At 35.2% G+C, this 17094-nt stretch overlaps 1 protein-coding gene across 9 annotated transcripts in view; it reads right to left on the bottom strand.

The window, feature by feature from the left end:
• MON2 (MON2 homolog, regulator of endosome-to-Golgi trafficking) overlaps window positions 1-17094 on the bottom strand; it is a 95622-nt gene that overhangs the window by 71686 nt on the left and 6842 nt on the right. For all 9 annotated transcript variants that reach the window (XM_064422536.1, XM_064422537.1, XM_064422538.1 and 6 more), the window contains exons 2-10: window positions 10786-10849; window positions 6735-6862; window positions 5847-5978; window positions 4276-4405; window positions 3629-3726; window positions 2327-2452; window positions 1363-1557; window positions 528-652; window positions 2-141 (exon numbers count right to left, since the gene is read on the bottom strand). In XM_064422536.1, coding sequence (XP_064278606.1) covers window positions 2-141; window positions 528-652; window positions 1363-1557; window positions 2327-2452; window positions 3629-3726; window positions 4276-4405; window positions 5847-5978; window positions 6735-6862; window positions 10786-10849 — 1138 coding nt within the window. The remainder of the gene's footprint in view (window position 1; window positions 142-527; window positions 653-1362; window positions 1558-2326; window positions 2453-3628; window positions 3727-4275; window positions 4406-5846; window positions 5979-6734; window positions 6863-10785; window positions 10850-17094) is intronic.

Below are 17094 nucleotides of genomic sequence, written 5' to 3'. Positions count from 1 at the left end.
CCAGTTTGGTTTGGTGTTGCTGATGTGTTCCCCGTGCTTGGTACAAGAAACAGAGACTGGATAAAGGACCCCAGTGCATTCACAATATCACGGAAAACTTTAGTGGAATGTTGCTTCATGTCATATGACTGACAAAAAGACCTGGAAGGTATTTTATAAAACAGAAAGTATTTGACAAGTCAGGGACTAAAAGAATATTTTAACAGCAACTTCACCTCTATACACACTCCAAACTGTAGACTAAAAGCACATTTTAACAGCAAATATTTAGGTAAACAATAATATTTAATTCTAGGTAAATGTTCCTTTGACACTGCTAGGACACAGACATACTCAAATAACTATAATTCAGCCCTTCCTGGATAATAAGCATTGCCCTCATGCATTACACAAAATAATAATTAAAAGCTTATTGCATTTGAGCTTCTATACATTTGCAATGTTTTAGGAAGCATTTTCCATTAGAGAAAAATAATTAAAATATATCTTGAAGTTTATGTAAAAGCAAAAGCCAATATATTTAATACCTTAATAGCTGAGGCTGCACACAAAGCCTGTGAATAGATTCTACTGCAACAGCTCGTAGCCACTGTGGTTTGTCTGCATCCAGAAACTTAACCAGCAATGACAGAAAGATTTCACATTCTGTTACCTAAAATATACAGTTTATAATAATTAATAAAAACAAAAAGCCCCCTGCAAAATATTTTCTCAAAAAAAACCTTCCATCTCAGGAGTCGTATCACACCAAGTTTTGTACAGAATCTAAAAAAATCCCTGGAATGAGTATTTACTCAGAATTATACAAAAACTTAACATTTTTGACAAGCTAAAATCACATATGCAATTGTATTGAAGGAGTTAAATTCCTCAGAGACATTGCAATAAAGGTCATACATTTGCTACAGCAGACAAATGAAAAATATCTTTTTTAGAAAATACCCAAAACTCAGGACATAAGAATAGCTGAACATGTGTTTTTATCCACATTCTGTCAAGAGCTTTAGCAAGTCAAGTCAAAAGCCTCTTAGAAAGTATTAACAAGGCACAATAATCATCATTATCTGAAGTGAGGCAAACAACAGAAGATCGAAAGGTTCCCAAAACCTGAAAGGCAGTTCAAGAGAGAAAAGACAACAGCTAATCCACTATGAAATTCATACATGTCCATGTTCAACAAAACTGCACATTTAGAATACATGTAAACATAAATAAACATAAGAGGAAAAGAGTATTTAGCCTCTTCTTCCCTCAGTAGACATCAAGAGTTCCCAAGAACTAATCAATGCTACTAGTGATCACAGCACTGGCATATACATAGAAAAACAGAATTGCATGAAGAAAATTTGAGCATATTCTTACCAGCAAGCTGTAAAACTGTTTAATCAAAACAGAAACTACTCGCAGCAAACGCATACAGATGGGAAAGTATGGTTTTTCCACTGGTGCTGGGGAAGATGAGGTGGTGGAACCTTGCCTGAATTTGATATTTGGGGAGAAGAGCTTTATAACAAGAGGGCATACCCTTTCTTTAAGAAGAAAACTGAATTCCTGATGCTGAAAAAGAAAACAGAAAAAGATATATGCAGATATTCCTTAATTGCTACCAGTAGCTCTGATTATGCATCTTATTTACATTTGTAGTTATGATTAAGCAGTCTGATATCATGCAAATTTTGTTATAAATTACAATCAGGAAAAAAAAAGGCAGAACTGCAGACACCATCATAAAGCTACCAAAAACCACGAAACTACAATGGTCAGGTTCAATGCCATGCACCCTTCTTGTATTTTGCAGGTTGAAATAGGCTGCTAATATAGCACTTACAAATAGATAAATTTCTTTAATTTACCCATTGTCAGCTAGTAAAACACATTACTGCAGGATCATGGTGCATTTATATGAAGTAGATAGATACTATTCACAGTCTTGATTATTACTTTAAAAGTGGGGTGAGGTTAATGTTTTTGTAGAAATAACAATTCCACAAATTCAGTTACAGAGCTGTCATAAATCAGGCAAAATAAGAAAATGCATTTACGGAAGAGATATAAACAGCAAAACCAAAAGTGAAACTGAGTAAAACAGGCAGCTCTACAACATGTATAAATGTAAATAAAATATACACATAAAATAAAGTGTTTGGGAATAGAAAAACATTCAAAAAGCACAGGGAGTTTTTCCATTAAACCCAACCCCCCCCATATGTAAAAGCTACAAGTCCTTCAGGAAAACAATATTCTTGTTAAATTAAGGAGGATTTAATGAAGTGTAAATTTTACTACCTATGTAAGTCTTCCTATTTTCTGTCCAAGAACTACTCACTTGTAAAAACACTTGTGGAAAGTCATTGAGGACCGACTCAAGAAGTTCAAGGCCAAATGTCCGTGTCATTTCTGTCATACCCACGAGCCAGTAGGGAGCATCAGCATTAACTAACTGACAAAGATCCTTAAAAGAAACACAGTAACATTGACATTCTCTGTACAGTCCCATACCAAAAAAGGTTTCCGGAGTTCATAATGAAATCTACACACTCTCCTCTTCTGTGGGTAATTTTCTGATTTCAACATAATTTTTCTTTAAATACTTTTTTACATAAATTATAAAGCATAGAAAAGACATTTCAAATTTTGCTGGTATCCTTGCAGCATGTGTGTTCATTCCTACCCTCAAAAATATCCCAAGATCAGTGACTTTGCTAAGTCAAGAAGATTTTTATTGGTGTGATGAATGCAACTCCTCCTTTTCATTACATACTTGCCTTTAATGTCCAATACCAGCCACGAGAAACAGGACTGAACTACAGTTGCAGCATTTTGCTCTGTATTGGGTCTGGCAGAGAGGGAGTTAATTTTCCCCACAGCAGCCCTTACAGTGCTGAGCTTTGCATTGGTAGCTACAAAGGTGCTGAAAACACACCACAGTTTTGGCCACATTTGAATAGCAATGACACAGCCTCAGTGCTGTCTCTCAAGAATTCCCCCCACTGCCACCAAGGGGCTGAGCAAGATCCTGGGAGGAGACACAAAAAAATGTCATCCCAAATAAACCAAAGAGATATTCCATACCTCAATTATAGAACCTAAGAAATGGGAGAGGTAGGGAGGCATTCATTATTTACAATGTTTGCCTTTGGGAGCAACCACCATGCATTCTGAAGCTCTGCTGCCCAGGAAGTGCTTGCTGATGCACTTGCTCATACACATGCAAACTTTTGCTTTTGCTTTAGTAAACTACCTTATCTCAACCTCTGAATTGTTTTCCATCCTATTTTCTCTGCCCATCCAGCTGGGGCAGGGTGTGGTAGAGCAGCTTGGTGGGCACTTGAGAGTCCAGCCAGGGTAAGGCCACCACAGGCTCAGAGAAATAAGAATGTTGAATTTATTGCAGACATGTATACTTAGCTCTTATTTAAGATTTTCTAAGGCCACTTGGAATCATTTTCCCATCATTTCCCTATGACAGAGCATATCATCACCAATTAGAATAAATACCATAAGAAAGCCCAAGGCTCTGGTTAAGGACATTGTCAATATGCCAACAGCAAATTCTTGAAATTTCTTAAAGAGATGTAGAAGTACCCAATCTTAACTGAAAATACATAAATATATGCTTCCCAACTACCTGAAAAAGCATATATGCATCCTTAGCACATGGCTTCAGTGTACTGACAGATCTTCTATTACTATTCCCTTGAACTGCAGCTGGTTGGTCAACAGTATCTGTGCAAAAAAACAAAACAAAGTTTTGTGAACAAAGGAGCTGTTAAAAACCAAGTACGCATTATGTGTTCCTACAGGAATATTCTATGAGAATGGCCTGGCAATTCTTCTCCAACTTATCATGTCTATAGAAACAAACATTAGATTGACTGCCAAAGATCAATACCAAGCACTGCTTTCCAATGCTCTCTTCAAAACTATTACTGCCATATATTTCCCACTCAGTAATCTCTATGGTACCTGCACCATAAACGGCACTCTCACCTCAGATCCCTTTACAGTACTAACCTGAAGACCAGTTCTCACGACTTGAAAAAAAAAATCTAGGTTTTATATATTGCTGCACTGAATTGGACTGACAAATCGGTGAAGGATTTAATCTCCTTTAAATACAAATAATTGTATAAAAGACAGTTAAAATTAACGATATCTGTGACTTTTTTATAGCATCTGTAGACATTTTACTACTTCATTATCTGAAAGATAAACATCTGATATGTGTCAAAAAAGCAGGTAAATAAAAGCAAGCTGAGTAAGCAGCCTGCCCACCTTTGTATCGTTCATCTTCAGCAACCACCCTCTCAAACACGACAGTCACCACCTGCCGCACTGTGGCTGCTGCAGTGTTATTTGTGATATTATCTTTTGTGAAGTGCAATCGAAAGCAAAGTACAATAGCCTGAAAGGAAAAAAAACCAGAAAAAACATCACGTTACAACAATACATTTCGTCTTTTAGCTAAGAGTCAAGAAGGTTGATGGATTGAGGAATGTTTTCTGCTACAGTTTGTCAAAAGGTTGTCGAAAAGAAAAAAAAAATTAAATTTGAAGAACCAGAATACGTTTTACCAATTACCCTACCCAAAAAACTCTTTAGTAATCCTCCCCAAAGGCAATCATAAAGTGGTATTAACTAAACACATTACAATGTGCCAATAAAAGTGCAGTCATCGTACAGAGAATACATAGTAATCATCACACATAACAACTTGTATGAATATTATGTCGAAAGAACATTAGGATTGTAAGGTTAATCACAGAAAGGTCAGTCAACTCCAAAGCTAAAATGTCATTCCCCTCCTACACTGAATCACAATACTTTCACAATCATGTTGCCTTGACTGCTATTATTCCTAAGACATGCATTTCAAAGTGTCATTGTGCTGGCAATGACCTGAATACTTTTTCCCACTGGATTTTATTACCTCTAACTCACAGTTCAATACTTACCTGTTTTATAATGAATTTTGAAAATTACTATCTGTTTATGTAGCGAAGCCTGTGTTTCTTGTTCTTCTGTCCATATACTGTGCTCTGGCACTTTCAAGAATCTCAACCACACCCCGCCATAGTATTACACGCTGTGAGCTATACAAGATTCAAAATTTTCTTTTGCCTCTTTTTCATGTCTATGATTTGTGGACTCTGTTCTGATGGTATGGCCACATTAGCTTAAAATCTTATAACAACTTTACTGAAACATGAACATGCAATAAATGTCTGGCTGAAACAAATTTTCTACAATGTAATCTAGAAGAGAAACTTACAAAGCAGAGTTTCACAATTCACAGATGAAAAACAATGTTGCTTCTTCAAAGAGAAGTATCTTATAATTTAAATTATAATGGACTGGGGCCTTATTTTTTGTTTTAGTTGAAACATAATATCCAAAATGTTTCATGTTTAAAACTACAACCCCAAAGTTATTTCCAAAAGAGCAAAAACTGGACGGTTTTCAAAAGAGATTTAAGGCAGGGTGGAAGGCAGCTTCTTTTAACATTTTCTCTGTTAGTGAGAGTGTACACCGTGCTATGTGCTCTGATTCCAATTCAAAACCACAACAAATTTAACAGATGAGAAGGATAGGCCTTAGTTCAGTGTTTTTATTTCAAGTTCCTATTAAGTCAGAAATTCATTATTGCAGAGGAATTACAAAACACATAGAAAAGGAAGCTAAAAGAAATCCTGTTTTCAGAGCCTAGCCATAAAGACAACAGGGACAAAACAGAATCAAGGAAGTTCCCTCCTTGTTCATTGTTTTCATGTGCTTCATATGTGAAATTTCCCCATCTTTCCTCTTGGGTATTTCAAACTGAATAGCTGATACCAACAAATTCTTACCTTGGACAGTGCTTCATCATGCACAACTGTATTGGTTGTTAAAAGCACAAGAACTGTCTGGAGCAATTTAAGTTCTTCAAGACTGTTCTCCATCAATTGCCAAAGCATATTGATAATGTTTCCGGCTGCAGCCTACAAAGAAATATTTTTTGTCACCTATTACAATAGTTATGTACTGGTATATTGTGTGCATATGTAAGAATATCACTGTCATAAAGACATATCACAACTGAATCTGCATGTTTGTCTATACCATAGGACTAAATTGAGAATATAAAGCCCATTTCATTGTCATAAGCTTCCCAAAGTACAAATTAAAGCCTGTACTTAATTTTTTACTTGGAAAAAATATGGAATATGGAAGACACAGTAAAAATATATTTACCCTCAGAATTCACTCAGAAAGAAAACTGTAATTTTACATTATGTAAGCACTACTGAAGGTATATTTTAACAGCATCATTTTCATCTGCTTCCTAACACACTATCGTAACATTTACTGTTGCAGAAGATGTGCATCCATTTTACCTTATCTTTTAAAAATAAAATGTAACAAAAGCACAATAATGTTATTGCACAGAATATGCTTTGTGGATGCACAACGTTCATTACATGTTCAGTTACTGCAGTGCAAGAATGTGAACTAAATGAGCTGGTTTCAATTTTCACGAATTTCCTTCCAGAGGTTACTAATATTGTCTCACCTTTTTTTCAGTAGTGTAGAAGGTTTTCTTTTAAATTATAGAAAAATAGATATAAGTAAAATATTTTGTGGACTATGTTCATTATAATATAAAGAGCCTCCTAAAACTACTCATTCACCTTCCATTTGAGGTCTGTATTTTTCAGTCTGAAATATTTCTGGTTTTGTATAAAGACCGATCTTACCTCTGAAACAACTTCATGAGACATGAGCCTCTGTATGGCTGCTAGACACAGCTGAGTGATCTTTGGTTCTTTTGTTCCACAGCCCATCAGAAAAGGCTGAACCACCTCTGAACTGTTCTCTTTCAAAGCTTTCAAAGAAAAATATGGAAGCAGTCAATGTTTAATACTTTGAAAAATACAGTGTAAAAATTGTTAATCACACCTATTAACAAAAGCAATCTCTAGTCTTGGAAATTTGGGATTTACACGTGGACCACAGGGAAAAGCCAAGTGAAGACAGACACTAGGATGACAGTGTCAACTACCCTGGCCAAGGCTCAAATTCCAAGCACCTTCTCCCCTATACACTCAATGGCCTTTCCAAATCCAAAAGATTCATTTAAGAGTCCATGTGGTTAGCAAGAAGGTGCAAGGTTCTGCAAACCCCAGAGCTTCCCCTGGCCTTGCCACAGGAAACAGGCTCAGATTGGTAGCACTGTCCTTCTGCTCTGCTTCATCTCACCACCTAATGCAAGAGCAACCCAGTCTGGCACAGAGCAACATCCCAAAGCACAGGACAGGAAGGGCAAGAGCAAACTGCCACTGACAAAACAGGAAGAGAGATTACACTGTTTATATCCTGGCTATGATCACCTGGCTGTGAATTTTTCAAATGCTGTTTTAGTGATAAAGGGTAGCTTCTTAAAATGGACTTTTGCCAGGAGAAAACCAGTTTCCATAAACTTTTCTCTCTCTCTCTTTTTGTTTGGTTTTGGGGTGGTTTTTTTTGGTTTTTTGGGGGTTTTTTTGTTAAGGAGAAAAAGCTTCATAATGAATACAACATTCTACACTGGCATATAAACCAGGGTTTTTTTCTCACAAAAGTAATTCAAGAAATCTGACATAATAAAATTTTAAAATATGAAAATACAAAAAATACGAAAGGAAAGCATAGCTCTGACTGATGAGTGGTTTTCCATTTGCAGGTATGTTTGCTGATTAGTGGAAACTTCTAAGATTTTAGCTGCTCATCACCATTTCAGATACTAAAAATTTCCTCACAGTTGAAAGTTCAATGTCTGTTCTTACATTGAATGTCATACACTGTGTTTTAGTCTATGTGTAATAGAAGAAATGTATTCATGAAAAGTTTCACATGCTTTTCAGAGGACAGCAGTTACCACAAACAAAAAATACATTCTCACATAAAAATGCAAACATGTTCTATACTACTAAGCATCATTACAACTAATTTGGAAAAAAAAATGAAACAAGTTAAAACTACAAAAAAATACTTTAGTGAAATTTTCCAACTGAAATATTAACTGACTCAGAAGTTTCTATGAAAAGGATAGGCTATTATAAATTATGGATGCCAACTTTCTATAAGATAATAGTTCCGACAGGTTGATACCAACACACAGTCCAGTTTCGTCAGGTTCTTCAGAGCCAGTGCAGGCTCTATGTCCAGTCGGCATTTCTGAACTGTCACTAAATTCTAACCATCAAGGAGAAAAAAAGCAAGCAAAAAGATACTCCTTAACATGGGACTCAAGATACAGTTCTGAATGGCTAAAATGGCATGAGTTAATAAATAACAAGACAAAGAATAAACTTAGCCTTTTACAATACTTTCAATCCATTAAATGCAACAATTTCACAACAGAATCTATACAAGTATTTTTAGGTAATGAATCTAAAAAATTAAAGTTTTGTAGATCTAGGTACCTATCTGGTTTTATAGAAACCAGGCACACAGGGTGATTCTGAGGCTTTCCTGTTCAGAGGGTTTGGAGCTAAACTTTGATGACCCCTTCCAACTCAGAATATTCTGTGATCATGTGCTTCTGTGGCTGTATTAGCTTCAGTGTTAAAATGCACAGTAAATTTATTATTGCCAGGTCTGCCTCCATTTTGCTACCAATTTACGGCAGAATATATTAAAAAAGAAATCTACCTTATTGAACCATAACAAATGAGAAGTTTTTGGCAAGTATAACTTACCTGTTCATTTCATCAGCAATATTATAATTCTGATTTTTTAGAAGAACTCCTAAACCATACATTTTTGCACATCTCAAAGACACATGGAAATAATTTCTCAAATATATCTCCTGTGATTTAAGGCTTTCTCCTCCTCTGGAATTTCTCAAATTCTTATAAATAAATAATAAAGTATGTACACACTGCCAAGAATGAAGACTTGGAAACCGTTCAAGTTAACTTTTCAAACAGAAAGAAAGAAGTTAGATCAATAACCTCAAAGTTCTGGCAGGTTAAACATATCCCACCAAAAATAACAAAGATTTTAAGATTTTATCAAAGATTTTAACCCTGCATCTATTTTCCTAAAAATTATAATCCTACACAATGAAACGCTTCAAGAAAGCACCAGATCAGCTTATTCAAAACAATCTGATACATTTGTTCTTATCTATGTTAGTGAAATGACAGTTTATCTCAAAATATTAAAAAAATGACATCCTGATCAAAATATTTCTTTGTACTACTAGGATGCTTCACAGATGTTCCTAAATCATCTAGCAGTCAAAAAGTATCCACTAGATTTCACAAGTACATTGTAGCATTTTGCAGCTTTATTATTACAAAGTGATATATATAATTTTTCTTCAGAAGATTTTAAATATTAAATAGACAATCTCTTGACACTACCTTATGTATAATATTAGCTTATAATTGATACCTCAAAAAATACAAGAGTTCATAAAGAACTGAGTCTGTTTAATGACATTATGTTTTAACTGTGGAATGTTATGATAACATGCAGGCAAAGTATGTTTTCCCAGTACAAAACTGTGGAACAGAGGGAGAAAAAGTTATTACTTTATTAGCAAAGATTAATGAATCAAAATAACTTTTACGACCTGCTGGTTTCCCAAATCTCTTAACAACAAATCTATGCAGGTTTTTTGAATTAAATAAATACGAAGTACATTCCAGTTTAAACTTTCCAAGAGAAAATGATTTTAAAAATTTTTCCGACTACGAGAAAGTGTTCCCTCCAAAAGATGAAAGCAAAGACTGCCCATCCATGACTAAATTTAATGATCTCTCCTATTTCTTTCCTTTGAAAACTAAAATACAGAGAACTTCGCAGGATTAGAAACTAGCTTTCTAAAATACAAACTTCTTTATGCAGTAATATGTTGACAGCTTCTGAAATGGCTAACTACTGCTTTCCCTTTTTCATTTGTGTATTTTGACATAGCTGACATTACCTGGCATACTTTTCCCACTTATGTCAGCATGCATGACAGCAGTAAAAACAAAGAAAATAAACAAATAAAAAAGAGGCATTAAAGTGAAATACTGAGGAGTGGGTCTGTTAATTTAAATAATCCTAGAAAATGCCTCCTTAACAATATCTCAGAAGAAGATATGGTTTTGTATGTATTTCATTGGACTTTCCAAACAATCTAGCATTTCAAGGATTTTGACAAAATCTGGGGTAGACTTTCAAGTATTGATGCAGGGACATTCAAATCCGGCAAAGGGCTTTACCAGCAGCTAGCAAGAAGCCAACTTTATAAAAAGCTGAAGACAGTCAGGAGATATTGTTTTAAGCACTTACAAACCTGCAGCTCACAAGATATGTCCCGTCCCTCAAGGCATTGGAACATCTTAAATTGAATGACCTTGTCTCAGATAAAGATGGATTTTTGCCTGCCAGTTACAAGTCCCCAAAGGCTGGACTAATACATAGATGTGGATCACACTGCAGAACTCCACACAAAGCACTCAACCACAACATCTAAAACACTGAGAATGTAGGGCCTAAGTATTTAATGTTTCTAAGTGGATGATTACTTTTGTAGAGCACAAACTGAAAACGGAGGCCTTCCTCAGCATCTTAATAGCACTAACAAGAAACAAGTAGTGTTAAAGAATTTCTATGCTACTGGATGTTTTTGCTAGGTGCCCAAAAGCAAAGCATCAACAATACAGCACACACTAAAATACAGGAAGCATTATTAGACATATCCGAGACATCTTTTTAACATTTTGATCTGTAACTCAGCTTTATTCTTCTTATCGCACAGCAAATAATTACCTGCCAAAATATCTGTGTTTCGTGCAGCTATAGTTTTCACTTTTATTATTCCTGATTCAGCAGCCTGGAAGAAAAGAAAACATGTAGTTTAGATGCTATATCATACACCAATATCTGCAAAGAAATAAAAAATATTTTAAGGTAAATAAAAAAGTATAGTCTCCGATAAATGTGTTTGCAGTGGTTTCTGCCAGCAGAGCAAATGCAGAAGTGAAATTTTTGTAGTTGCTGGAATTCCTTTCTAGAATTCCACAGGAAGGGTTATTTTCAGAATTTTTAGAAATCATTATTCTCATTGTATTACTTTACAGTCTTACGAATTAAAAAAAAAAAAAAAATCACTAGTAAGCATAAACACTGTTACAGTCTCTACACAGTTCCAAACTACAAGTATAAAAATGAAACCCATCTTCCGCCTGGATTTTGGCTCCCAAATGTCCTACACAAATGACCCCAGGGTAATGCCGCAAAGGTGACTTTCTAACAATACTTTCTGTTCTTCCCAGCATGCCATACAGAGCACAGCACCAGTTCCTCCCCTTTTCCCACAAGTAAGACTTGGCAGAGCAGCAGCACCATCCTCTCCATCGCCAGGGCTGCAGGCCCAGGGCTGCCCAGCCCAGCCCCAAGGGAACAGCAACTCCCTCTCCAATGCCCACAAACCCTTCCCTGCAGAAATCGCTCACGTCATGCTCTCTAAAGGAAATCAAGCCAAACTAGAAATGTAACACTGAAGCTTTGCAATTCAAGAATATGACTTCTGAATGCTTTGTGTAGAAAACACAAAAGATGTATTATACATTGTGCCTGTTTTTTTAATTTCATAAATACACTATAAGCCTCAGGAAGTCATTAAATAAATCAAAATAAATGCAACAAGTTTTCCCAAATGACTGGATGTAAATTGCTGGAAAATACTGTTCTGCAAATTTGAAAGCACACTTCCCCTTTTATTTGAGCTTTGTATTTCTGTGTGCTTTCTACACTAAGCATTTCTGTTTTTCCTCTGATACTACTATTTAAAGATGTGTGCTGCCACCACATAAAACAGATTAGAGAAGCAAAGAAATTGTGTCATCAGAAATATGAAAATGATAGTACATGAATTTTTACCAAGTGTTAATACTCCCTCTCCATCAGAACATTATTCCAACAAGGTTTCACAGCAAGTCAGGTTACGGTGACTGTAAAAACTCATGATTAAATATTTAAATTAAGAGTTGACATACATATTTCTCAAAACAGCTGAATGAGAAATGCAAAGCTGAGGGTTTTTTGTTCGGTTGTTTTTTAAAAAAACTTATTTCCCAAAACAATATAGGAAGACTAAATTCTGCCTTAAAATCCTGGAGATTTATTTAAATTTTTCTGAACACAGTTTTCTACTTTAAAAATGAAGTCAATAATATTCACAGTGCCTGATTAACAATACAACATGCTCAAATGAACACAAAGCAACATGAACATATATATTTTGCGTAACTTAAATAAGGTGTGCCAAATGCAGTTATTTATTTTAATTATAATAACTTAATGTGTTGAAGTTCTTGTCACAACACTTTGTTCCGATTAATTAATATAAAGGATTTGTCACAGTCCAACTTTAATAATCTTTAAATGAAAACTAATCACAATTACTAATGGCAATTGATTTCTGTCTTGCCAGGAGTGACAAACTCATTCTGATTCAACGAAATATTAAGCCTGTTCATATTAGTGGCATTCACAAACACCATGCACTTCGCACAAACATTTTCTAACACAATGCCTCTCAGTTGTTTCCATGCTGGCTTTATATAAAATTATATACATTTTAAAAAAAAAGGTAAAACAAAACAACTGCTGAATGTAAACATTCTTCTCCACGAGATACAGAAATCTGTATGATCGTCTGCATTATGCTATGGTTTCTATTCCAAATCCCAGTTAAAAATGTTTACAGTTAAAAACTAATTACACCACATGCACCCTACCAAAGAAAAATACTCTATTGTATATGTAAAAGAGACAACATATTAACACTATAAAAAATACCTCAGTTGATCACATATAGCCAACAGAAAACATGACAACTATAAACAGTTCTAATCTGTATACATGAATGTAAAAGTGTGCTGGAATAGCATCAGTTTAAGTGGCAAATTAAAAGATATATTCATAGCTTTTAGGTTTACAAATTACATCAATTCCTACAGCAGCTTACAGGACACTGTCACATGAGAACAGGATCTGATAAAGCACTAATCAAGGAGAGAGACAGCATTATAGTGTGTGTATTTCTGGGTACCAATATGATAATTTACTTTCACATAAATATAAGACACAATGTTTTTAAATCAATCACCAATTTTAGATGCAACATTACCAGCTTCCATTAGCACCACAACTCATAGCAGTCTAACCAGCAAGTCAGTTCTCTCTTTATTTTGAAAAGAAGAAAATACATGTAATTCCTGAAACATAACAAAGCGTAAATGTATTTAAAACCTTCAGCCAATTAGATTTCCAATTTTGCTGCTTTAATAACTGTGAAATGAACTGATACAAAATGTCTTAAATGCACACCTGCCATTATTGAGTTTTGGTTCATGTTTCTCCTGAAGCTACTGCAGTATCCAGTCTGGAAAGGTGAAATACTGACAAAGAAGAGAAACTGACTCTCGGTGATAGCACATATTCAAGTCAACCTCTTCCAGTACTTTGATCTGGTTTTAATCAAACTGTCAATAATCCCACAGCAAAATTCAACAAGACCCTCTAGGCTCAAACACCTGCCCCATCCCCTTTCTGCTTCTATAGAAATTACCAACTAGTTGCTTGATTACGTGGAAATCACCTTTCACAGAAATCAAAGTAAGGCAAACAGACAATCTATGTACCAAAAAAAGAAAAAAAAAGAAAAAAAAATTAAAACATCAGGACAGTGCGGTCTCAAGTAGACTGAAAAGAACTCTGTGCATAACATCTATCTCCTGGCCTCAAAGTTCTTCTCTGAATGTATAATCTGATAACAACATTCACAGCTGTCTTTAAGACAGAAGTTCTCTGCATATGAGAGACCATGACGTGGAGATGCATAGAGACTTCTAAACACAGCTTCAGGAGTTTCTCAGATCCAAAACTCTTCCCCTCCTAACTGACTTCGCAGTCTTCAATTGAAACAGGGAAGAATTTCAGCCTTCCTGTCATTAGATATGCTGTGAGTATCTTCCTGTTTTTGGAAATTTTTACTTTGTTTAGGATCTAAAGCACTTATCAGAAACAGAGGCAGGTAATATCTGCTCAGGCAATAAGGAAGGAACCTGAACATCCTCAAGCAGAACCAACATTTACCAACATCCAGGTAACATTCATGAGCTAAATTTTTCCACATTGTAGTCTGTGTACATATATTTAAAGATCTGTAATTCATAAATCACATATATGAAGGTATTAGGATAACTGGGATATTAAATTATACATTAATTCAACATGACATCCACACCATGAGTGGTAAGTGGATCTAGAAAGCACCAGTTCTTCTAATCTGTCTTCTGGGTCATTGTGGAAGCTCTTAAATCCAGCTGCATCTACATTAGGTAGATCTTTAGGTAATCTACATTATCTAAAGATATCACTAGAGCTAACTCCATGATCATCATAACATTACCCAGCAGCTCAAGAACAGGACTTGTCTTGGCAGTAAAAGAATAATGGCATGGCATGTGCTTGAACACTTAACCCTCTTGGACCTTTATTGCAATGCATACAGACAGGCAAGTAAGGGACCAGAGGGGTCAGCTGGGACATGATCTGACAGTACATCAGGTGCTCTGCAGTAAGCTCTGTGGATTTGTCATTACTCTGGAGTAAACATGAAAGTGTTACCCTTCTTTTACTGAAAAATAATAACATAGTTAACAATGTTTCCTAAGGAAAAGATGACACAAAATTTGAATGTAAAGTAAGAAAAAGCAATTCTTGTCTCTGCCATAGCAATCATTTCTTTAAAAGTTCCAAACCTGGATTTTAAAAAAAGTTTTTAAAAAGGATAAACATGCTGATCTTCAAAGGAAATTTGTAGCTAACAATTAGGAGCAGAAGTCAACATCTTTTCGACTTTATTAACCAAAAAAATATATATTCCCATACATATATTTAATGCAACAACCAAGCATGTGCTGATTTCCACTAAGGATGATCTAACATTAAGAATCTTTTTGTATGAATGTGATAGCATTGTTACCAAAAGTAAATAAAATCAAGAATTTTCACTGCTAGTGCTTCTGAATGACCATTTGTGTTTTCATTGTACACTAGAGCAAATTGGTATCCCCAGAGACACTAAAATTGTTGTAATGTTTGCAGTCCTTACCACACAAGTTATTGATTTCTCTACTCTCAAAAGAAAAGCATTCAGGATGATTTGTATTGGTATTTATATTATTTACAAACCTTTTATTAAGACCGGATGAGAGTAATATGTTACCTATAGTCATTTCCTTATCTATTACATGAAATAAACAGAGTAATTTTTTTCTATCCACAATTGTCTGCCTTTCCAACTGGAACACTAACCCTATATCCAACAGTTTAGGTAAGAGGTCCTCCTGTCTAAAGCAGAATTTCACTCCATTGTTATCCTGGCTTGCTGTGCAAAAGCACATTCTGGACCATTACTGTACTGCTAAACTATTATTTGAAAAGAACACACAAAAAACTTCTCACTAAATCAGTCTCATGAAAGCACTCAAGTGTACCACATTTGTGTGAAAAAGCACTGTACTTGGCTCCTGTATTTTTATCTTCCTCCCCCTGAGTACAATCCCTACTCTGACCCTTCTCTTTTATATATACTTATTTTACATGTAATTTAAACAGGCAAAATGCCAGTCTTGATCTGACATTGCTGTACACTCACACGGGTTTATTACATTGAACAATTTATAATTTTTTACAAAATTATCATAAATTAGAAAAAAAAAAGCTTTAACAGATTTTATCATACACTTTCTTCTCCAGCTGAAGATTTAAGATATTGCAGTTTATGTTTTTTGTTTACCAAAAACACACAACCTTGTTCATTTCCAGCTTCAGTGCAACTATATGGGTTGCTCTCATATTCAGAGTGCTCTTTCACACGTGACAGGAATGACTACTCCTCTGGCCCATTAATCTTCTGAAATTGTCAGTTTGCAGTACCAGTAGCCAATTCAGAATCCTGAAGGCTAACCATCACTAACGCCAGTAGAATTGCCAGTTATATGAAGTGCTTCAGAGCTGCTGCCTCTGGAGCTGCCTCACTTGACGTGTACATAACGATATTCAAATACAAATACTTACTATCACAAGCTTTCATTTGACAGTCAAAATACTACACCTCAGCTGGAAAGAGCATCACATATAAATTAACAGATCAAATCACAAGGCATAATATAAAACAACTCATTACTGAACAGCACTAATGCTGACAGAAAGGCAAAAAGCTAACACCTGAAAGAGAAGAAACACAAGCCACTTAGCAACCAATTTTTAAGTTCTTCTGCTCTCTTCAACAGAGAGAAAAAGGATGTACCTCATATGTTTTATTGTATTCTATATAAATTATACAGATACCTAAATAGTAGGTATAATACGTTATACACAATATCTCTCAGGATAAGGATGTCTCTCAGGATATCCTTACACTACATAGGTATCTAATGTATATAATACATTATATACATGTATATATCTAATGTATATAATATATTAGATACCTATGTGTCATAAGGATATTCTGAGAGCCCGTGTCTAGCATTAAGAGATTTCTGAGTGATCTGTTCAAGTACCACACAACTGATTTTAAACCATTGGAACACTTGCACTTCAAATTTTGACACAACAATTTTCATCTACATTAAAAATAAAACAACACCCTGTTTCAGAGCTTTAGGAGACGTCTCATACACTTCAGCTTGTCGATCACAACAGATGGGACCAGGCAACTTTTGAGGATTTGCCACAAGTACTATATTCAGTCAGCAATGTCCATTTGCCAGACACAATTTCTCTCTGGTAAAGAGAAACAACAGTTCACAGTTTAGGCACTAGTTGAGAACTGGAGTCACCAAGGATTTCCAACTTCTGCTACAAGTTTCCTGTATAATATTCAAGAAGCCATGGGAGGCAGATGGAAATTAAATCAGAGATTAAAATGCACAAATTTAAATATTTAAGACTCCCATTACAACAGAGACTGTCTCTCCTGAATGCCCCTTAATTCTTAAAGCCTCTCCTTAAGCTAATTCAGCTGACCCACTCTCAGGGGCTCAATGCAGAGTCTAAGCT

The sequence above is a fragment of the Passer domesticus genome, chromosome 5 (genome assembly GCF_036417665.1).
Source record: "Passer domesticus isolate bPasDom1 chromosome 5, bPasDom1.hap1, whole genome shotgun sequence".
NCBI classification, from domain to species: Eukaryota; Metazoa; Chordata; class Aves; order Passeriformes; family Passeridae; genus Passer; species Passer domesticus.
The sequence above is the reverse complement of the archived record's forward strand: the minus strand, read 5'-3'. Positions and strand labels throughout refer to the sequence as shown.